Source organism: Orbicella franksi, chromosome 11 (assembly GCF_964199315.1).
Source record: "Orbicella franksi chromosome 11, jaOrbFran1.1, whole genome shotgun sequence".
NCBI lineage: Eukaryota > Metazoa > Cnidaria > Anthozoa > Scleractinia > Merulinidae > Orbicella > Orbicella franksi.
This window is the reverse complement of record NC_138155.1, coordinates 6,828,287-6,837,075: the sequence shown is the minus strand read 5'-3', so window position 1 is coordinate 6,837,075 and position 8,789 is coordinate 6,828,287. Positions and strand designations below refer to the sequence as shown.

General features: G+C 39.5%; 1 protein-coding gene across 1 annotated transcript; it reads left to right on the top strand.

The window, feature by feature from the left end:
• The first annotated feature begins 7,144 nt into the window (after positions 1-7,144).
• On the top strand, positions 7,145-8,200 carry LOC145460125 (uncharacterized). Its single transcript, XM_081444855.1, has one exon. The coding sequence runs from the start codon at positions 7,145-7,147 to the stop codon at positions 8,198-8,200; it is 1,056 nt and encodes a 351-aa protein (XP_081300981.1).
• Positions 8,201-8,789: the final 589 nt, after the last annotated feature.

Genomic DNA, 8,789 nt, shown 5'->3' with positions numbered 1-8,789 from the left:
GCATTCTATTCCTCGTCGTCCAAATATATCTTGGAGACATCGTAACTTTTAAGACGTTAAAACCCATTTCTTTCCACTCGAGCTTTCTTGAGCACATTTCCTGTTCGTTTGTGAGGTCTTCAAAAGTTTACTTTGATCAAAGATGGAGCGAAAGGAAGGAAAACTCGCCTTGACAATTTTTGCGTCGTGCTTGACACAACAGACGCCATTTTGTAAACATGTACTGCCACCTTTGTCCCACCCCTCCCCCCACATATACAAACATAAAACAATGACACGACTTTGTGACAAAACCAAACCTAGTATGGGGGACAGGGGGAAACGAGTTTAATTCATGTTTAATGCGGATTTAATGCATAAATTAATTGTCTAACGGGAATGGAGTGACCAATCCAACCATCACTATACCTCATGGTATGAAGTACATACCATGAGGTAAAAATGAGTATGAATCGGCCCCAGTTCCCCTAGTTTCATTACAGTTTCAGCGAGATTATTGTAATTTTTATAATTTTATGAGGTGATTTGTTTTTGTATGGGGTCACGCAACTCTTTTACAAATTATTCTGATGGCTTCTTTTGTTTTGTTTCGTTTTGTTTTGCTTTGTAAATCTGCCATTAAATTGTAATAAAAAGTGGTGAAAAGCTAGCCTACAAGATGGCAAAGAGTCCACACTACACTGGATGCAAAACGATCTACCACAGTTCTAGCCTTTTATTGATTGCCTATCAAAAACGTTAGAATCTGCTTTTCTGGAAACTTGTGGACTGGTGGCTCCCAATTCCCTTTGGGCATTTGCCCGGTTTGCATAATCTCCCGCAAGAAAAGTGCATGAGTTTCTTATCTCACGAAAATAATTCTTGAGTCGGTGAGGTAAATATCTCGGAAGAGTTTACTTAAAATAATCGTGAATGCGTGTTAAATTTTTTCGCATCAAGCAGCTTACTGCACTTAAGACAGCCACTTCACCATTATCCTTGAATATTTTGTGGAGTAAATCTTGGCGGGAAATGTGCCCAAGCGGAAATGGAATGAGAACGGTCCACCCTGGTGGAAAATGCCGTTCCATTCAACATACGAAAACCGGAATTTTTGGCCGAATGGAACGTGCCCTTGCGCACGAGAGCGCAGCGTTTGTCACGTGGTTTCTACTTGGCATGTAGCCAGGTCCACTGGGAAGCCAGAGGACCCTAAGAACGATCACGAGGTTGAGTGTTTTTGTGCGGCGGCCATTACTGAGATTACTCTTATCGGCTGTTTTTTTTTTTTTTTTTTTTTTGGCGAATTTCGACTTGCTTTTGGGATTCAGAGGCAGTGTTTGAAACAGACTTAGTGTTTGAAACACCCACTGCTGTATTTATTTTTCGCACGCCATTTATTATTATGTGGGTAAACATTCGCTTTCTGTTTGTATAAGGTTAGCACAATATTCGTGGATGAGAACTGCGCGCAATTACATATTTAAACTGATAGTAATCAAAGATTAGAAGTGCGTTCTACCCCGGTGATATAACTTTGAGCTGTCTGTAGCTGCTGAAATCATTATCTTTATGTGGACAGCTGAAGGTTTACCAACAGATATGACATAACGAAAAAGTTCACTATTTTTCTGTGGATTATTTGATTTCCTTACTTTATGGTTAGCGAGTTGATCAAGGTCGGATCCAATATACAGTTTAAACCGCGATTCGATGACCTTTGACACGTTGCATGACGACTTCAATAGTAAACTCACAAGTTTAATACAGTAGAACTTAGCGCTAAAGATCTCATTTTCACTTTTACTGGTAATGTTTAAGCATGCAGGCTAGTTTTTAAAAGTGTACTTGTGTTTCATCGATCAAGTACATCTAAGCTGGAAGCACAAATATCAGCTAACATTTCCACTAGCGTGCCGGCTTATCCGTGGTTTATCGTAAAGAAACTCCATGAAAATTCTGCTGATGAATAAAAATAGTCAGCATTCATCGCCGTTCCGTAGTTCTGGCTTACTCTTATAGATCTTGGCTTCAGAATACTCTTCCATCGATTCAATTTTGACCTTTGCTGGATACCCTCTGAACTTTTTGTGGCCACTGGAACTATATAAGTCAACAAATGTAATAAAAATATAGGCAATGAGATGTGGCAGTTCCCGCGGTTATTTCTCCCAAAGCCAAGCTGATTCAAAGTCGTGTGGGTGAACAGAATAACACCTCATCGCGCATCCTGACCAATCAGGCCATGCACAATCCAGAATCAAAACTACTAGAGACGAGCGATCGCGGACGATCGAAAAAACAAATCGTCTCGTATACACGTGCTTTGCGATAATGTAATTTGCTTTTGCCCAGCCAAAAAGTCTCACTCCAGTCTGCATTGGTACTGCATTCCCTTTTCTGTCGAATCGGCAATCAGAGTGAAAAACCAGTTCTGCCAGTTCAAAGAAAACCCCAAAATGTCCAAAATAAAGAAAGGATCCACAAGATGACAATAGAATGACCTAGCAGATGGACACGAAAACGAGGCCCAGAGCCCCTGAAAAAACCTAGAGGGGCGGCCAATTTGCAGTCTTCACAAAAAATCTCAATTTTTCGCGGCTGCAGACATGCTGAAACAAACTAGGATGCGTTCTCATGGAACGAAAGAATGCAATTATGTCACAAATTGCTTCGATCAGCTGAAATCCCGACAATTTCTAGTAAACAACTTCGTGCCACGCAGTCTACAACTGTCAGAAGAAAATTTATACTTGAACGATTTCATCACTTTTAACTCTCGTCCATTGCTAAAATCAGCATTTTTATATCAACAACTGAAGTTTTACAGTCCAGTATTTTCCTCTGCGTTTATGGTTAGCAAGTTGAGCTGAGGTTCCCTTTATAAAACGGGATTAATTTTCGTAATAGGTTGCTTGACAACGCCAGTTTCCGTAGACTCACAAGTTTAAGATGGCTCCATAGGGTAATCATTTATCACCGCAAATGTAATAAGCAATGATGACATGTTGATTTTCTATCATCTCTCTTAAAATCTTGGCTTTTAATGTTGAATTATAATTACCTAAACAAATATGTTGTTAACCCGTTTTCATGGCTTTATTTGTGATTTTCTTGAATTTCCTTCGGTGAACTTTTCCAAAATTTTTACAGCACATTGAATACGGCGGGATACGAATTTTAAACACGAAAAAAGTAGGGTTTGTACTGGCAATTTTTTAGATTTTTGCAAATTTATGTCTCTTACCGCTGTAGAAAAACTGGTCATAAAGATTTCGCTGAAAAAACGAGCTCCAACTAAAGTAAAATATTTATTACCAGTCTACCAAATTTTACGGAATTTCACCGTAGGAAACGCGTGAAAATTCACTGTCAGTTTTGCTTTTTGTGCTAATGTTGACGTCATGAAATATCGAAAAACACTGACGTTTTCCTTTGAGCGTGCGCAGATTATTTGAACTTTTGTCCTAAGCTCACTGTAGGGAGCCACCTTAATAGGATTAAAATATTTACATTTGCCTTCCAACTTCATGCTTAACATGTTCACATTTACTGGTCATGTATTTCTGGAAGTATAATTTACATTCAGTGCCCTAAACTGGAAGCACGAATATTAGCTAGCATTTGCAATCGCGTGTTGGTTTATCGTAAACAAACCTAGCGACTGATTCCAATATTTCTGCTGATGAATAAAAATAGAGAACATTTATATTACCGTTTTTGGTTTAGGCTTACTCTTATAGATCTTTGCTCGAGAGTACTTTTCTAAACAATTTTGACTGAATACAGATCGAACTATTTGTTTCCACTGGAGCTAATCAATAAAGCCTGGGACAAATGTAGTCAAAATACAGCCTGTGAAATAAAGCTGTCCTCACAGTAAACATCCCCAAGCCAATGCGATTCAAAAGTCGTGTTCGTGAACAGCATTAACAATTGTCCCAGTTATGTAACAAAAGCGCAATAGTATGTCATCTCACATCCTGTTGAAATTAGCCTGCAGTGCAGGCGTTTTCCGTGTTTTCACGAGTTATTGGTATTAGCTCCTGATTGGGTAGATTTGCAGCCATGTTGTCGTAGGAAAAGTGGGCGGGGTGGAGGCGGGGGCAGAATTAGGGAACATTTTTCTCTTCCTCTCCCCCTCCCCCTTACTCCTCATTTAGCCTCACTCCTACTCCCCAGGACGCCTTTTCTTTGCCCAAGCCTCCCAAGATGGAGTGCACCTTATAAAAATGTGTTCGGTCACCAAAATACGCCTGCATTGCGGGCTACGACAAAACCGACCATGTCATTGTTGATTGCATGGTCCAGAATCACAACTGTAAACAAGAGAGTGATCAAGAAACCAAACAGTCCCATGTGATGCCATTTGTTTTCACTCCTGTTGCAAGAGACAAGCCTAACCTGCAAAATGTGTTTTACTTCAATGACTCTTTAATCTGTCAGTCAACTCCCCCGTGCATGCCCCCCTCCCCCCTCCCCCCTCGACCCAACCCCAATAACTTGGGCCTACAAGTATATGTCTACTGACTGTTTTTTTGCTGGGTTTTAGTATACGGTGTGAACCAACAGTTACACTGAATTTCTGATTTTGCCAAGGTAAAAAATAATGTCACACGGACAATGTCAAACGGAGAATCGTGACTTATTCCAGGTGTCAGTTAGTGTTTACCTTTATACCTTGGACCTCAAAACACCATAGCCACTTGGCACATTAAAAGTCAAGGGTGCTTCATGTGATCTTTTTGACATATCCATGGGTATTAACCATGGGAAATTTGCCTTCGGTAATATTGGTCATGCTCACTTAATGCAATTTCCCATGGTAGAAGGGTCATTTGCGATGGTAAAAAGAGCCGGGCCCGCTGTGTCACTGAACCCTAAGAGAGCGAATTTCCTCACTAGATGTCGAAACATGTTTTCCTGTAACCGTTTTTTCGTCTACAGCTTGGGGTCTTATAACCAGGATTTTACCGTGTCTTTACTCAACATTCATCACTATAACATGTCAAAATGTATAGATATTCACTGTAAAGTTACAATTTCTTTGATTTATCCGTAGCGCATCAGCTATTATTTGACTGAAATCCCACGCAACTACGCGTTGCGGACCTATTTTTTTATCATAATTTGTCTTACACTTTAGTTTCGTGTACTGTAAGTTACATGTATTCTGTTTTTTCAGTATTTTTTCATTTAATTAGTTCAAAGTAACTTATTTTGACTTGGGAGATTAAGGGCCCATTAACCGATCTTTTTGAGCCGTTGCTAAGGAAAATTTATTCTCATATGACCTCATCATTTTTAGTTACTTTAGAGTTATTTCATGTGTTTTAACTTTTAACGTCATCAAGCCACGCCCACGGTCATGTGACTAATACTGAAAAAACGCAAAGATTTCCAGGCAAATTACTTCATCGGGATTTTTTTCATATTGATTTAATACTTTAATTTAGATCCTCATTACGCTATGCATAGATTTTTTTTCATTTCTAAAAGGTCAGATTTTGAGAGAATTTCAAAATATTAAAAAATTCGTAATTTTCTGGAAAAAAGCATGATCTCGAAAAAGGAATGCATAGCTATGTTTCCAACGTTGGTTTTAATCGAAATCCGTCAAAAAAGGCTGGATTTAATGAAACACCGCGTTTTCTTTAGCATTTGAAGAAACCGGAAGTGAGCTCGATATATATTGGAAGTTACCCTATCAGCGCGTGCGCAATTTACACTACCAGTGCACTTCGGTAAGATCAAACAAAGCCACACGGAGTTAGTTTTTCTCTTTCTATTGCTCTTGTTTTTCTATCTTTCGCTGATTTTGTCTTTGCCTGTACTTTTTTTTTACTTTGCATTTTGGGAAACACAAAGAAAAACATCTAAAATGCAAGCGAATTTGGAAGTTATTGAGTTCTTTTTATTTTCCGCGCTCAGGCTGACGTAAGTAACCGGAAGTGAAATTTCATCTCCTTAGCAACGCGCGCGAGTGCGCGCATAAATCGGTTAATGGGCCCTTAAGGTGGCTCTATATAGTTTTTTTGGCGCGCGAAGCATGAGTACTAATGGCGCGAGTATTCAAAAGAAAAGAAAAAACAAGAATAAACATGGCGGCGAGACTTTTATCGCGAGTCGCGTTCCACTTACCGCTATCCTTTTTGTCCCGAACAAGTGTTCATCACAAAACGCCAAGAAATGTGTTTAACATTACACTTCTTTCGTCTTCTCCTGACGTGGTTAACCTGAGAAGCCAATTCGCAGCACTTATCGCGCCGACATCGCAGAGAGAAGACGGTCGTGGTCGTATGCGAAGGAAGTCACACAGTGGTCACGGTGTACTTTTTTATGGTTGGAGGCTTCGCTTTGAGTTCCCTGGGCGATGAAACACGGAAAACAGCTGGAGTGTCTGCAAAAGCGCAACTGACACCGGAAACAAAACCACCATTGCATGACGAGAAGGGTCCGTTCTCACGAAAGAAACCCACTCAAAGTGAAAACACGGACGACAGGACTCGTGGGATAAAGGAGTGGAGGGCAAAGAGGAAATTAGAGTTTCAAGGAATGGTCGAAGACTGGTCCCCACCGAAGAAAAGAGAAACCCGTTTAAGTCAGGTGTGGTTTAAATCTTGTTTTCGCTATACGTGGCACCAAGCGATTCCCTAAAAGTTTTAAGACAAGTGCTTCATCAAGACTTTGTTTGCTCTGAAATAGTTCTCAATTTGAACTTTTGTATTATACCACAGGTAGTTCACAGCAAATTATCTCGTCAACATGATTATACCTGAGCACTTTGACATTTCATTTTAAAATTCCAACATATTTTTTGTTACAGTTACAACCTAATAATTACCATTAGAACGTTTAAGTTTTGAATTTTTATCGGAAACAAACAAAGGAGGAAAATTGCATTCCACATGGAAGTAGAATTATGGACTTGGATGTTTTGAGAAGTTCATTGAAATGTTGTCAGCACTGTAAAGCAGGTGAGAAGAACCATTTTTCTGCCCAAAGAAAATCAACACTAAAGAAAAGTCAACACCCAGCTCTAAGTTAAGGCTATAAAATTAACAGGTTTCCAAAAAAAAACAACCTTGGATAGCAGTACATTAGCCAAACACTTGAGAGCCTCAACATTGAACCTGGTATACACTGTATCAGCTACATTGAAAGGATGGATCACAAGGCTACCCAAGACAACCTAAGAAAAAACAGCATTAATTTCAAACGCCGAAGAGCTCAACTACATAAGCAGAAGTTAAATCTTGATGGTAAAAAACAAGCTAAGGAAGGAAATACATACCAAAGTGGAATAGGACTTAACCTGGATCCAAACAATTCTACCAAACTGATCCAAGAATTCGACATCATCAATTTGAAAATTTCAAGTGAGGAGCTGAAAAACTTTGAAACGTGCATTCCTGAATTAACGATCAGACCAGTGGCGGAGAAATTTCCCTATGACAGAAACACTGTTTACAATTTCATCATTTACGATATTGAAACAAACACATCTGGAAAAACCGCAGAAATATGCCAACTTTCAGCAGTTGATCAATCAGGTTTGCACTGTTTCAACGACTATATATTACCTTTGGGGGATGTAGATATTCATGCTACAAGGGTAAATGGTTTAAGTGTCCGAAAAGTCAGAGGCGTCAGGACCCTGTTCAAAGACAATCAACCAGTCGAAACTGTGTCACTTGGAAAGTCACTCGAAAATTTTCCAACCTACTTGGTGAAAACTGTCAGGCGTGTGAAAAGCGATAATAATATTTATACTGTTTTAATCGGGCACAACTCTCAGGTTTTCGATAATCCAACTCTTCTTCGTCAAGGTGGACATCAACTTTGTGAAAAGCTTTCCTGTCTTAACGTTTTCTTTTCTGATACTCTCCCTGTGATGAAGAACTTGGTCAAACGTAAACATCCTTCTCTGGTCTTACCGGATGGTTCCACAGTTAAATTAAATCAACAATCCAGTCATCAGACACTTTTCCATGAACCTTTCCCCGCACACGATGCAATGGAGGATGTTAGAGCTTTAAGAAGAATAGTCTTTGACTCCCGTTTGAACATTTCAGAGGACATGTTGACAGAGAACATGTCAACAACACAGTACGCAGAAAACGACATGAAATACCTTGATCGTCGGCAACTATGGAAGCTAGCAACTAGCAAGGCCCCGCGAGTGACAAAAAACAACCCGTACTCTAGCCAAGATCGTTGAGCACTTTAAAGCAGTGGAGGAAACCACAAGTTAAAACGCATTTCCATAAGTATTACAACACTTAGGTATACTTTTCGCCGTAGTGGGGAAAAATAAGCTTCTACATCTCAACTAATTTTCAACTAACACGTGCGAAGAAAGCGAAACGGGAGCATGCGCAGTGCCGTAACTTGAAGAATTTCTATTTTGATGACGTCACGAAAAAACAGGCGTCTTTGGGTGATCTAAAACGCATATTGAGCGCGTTCCAGATGGTGTATTTTTTTGAAAATTGGCACATGGATAGGATTTTTCTTTTTCTCGCTGTTAAGCGAAAATCATCAAATTTTATACGTACATTAATGTAATATGCGTCAAAAACGAAAATTGCGAATTCCTCCGAAAATTATGGACAGATTTTCTTGTAGCTTTGTCAGTTGAACCTCCTTGTGTGTTAACTCTGTTTTCCCCAAAATAAAGAAAATTCACTGTGTAGAAACCTAGAAACACAGTCTAGAAGTCAGGTAGGTCAAAAAAAAAAAAAGCCAAGCATTTCTATCAGTAGTTGCCATAGCAACAACATCTAGGTTCTGAAAGTGTCTTCCGTACG

Coding starts and splice junctions, on each gene's coding strand:
- LOC145460125 (XM_081444855.1), top strand. CDS start 7,145: ATGGATCACAAGGCTACCCAAGACAACCTAAGAAAAAACAGCATTAAT.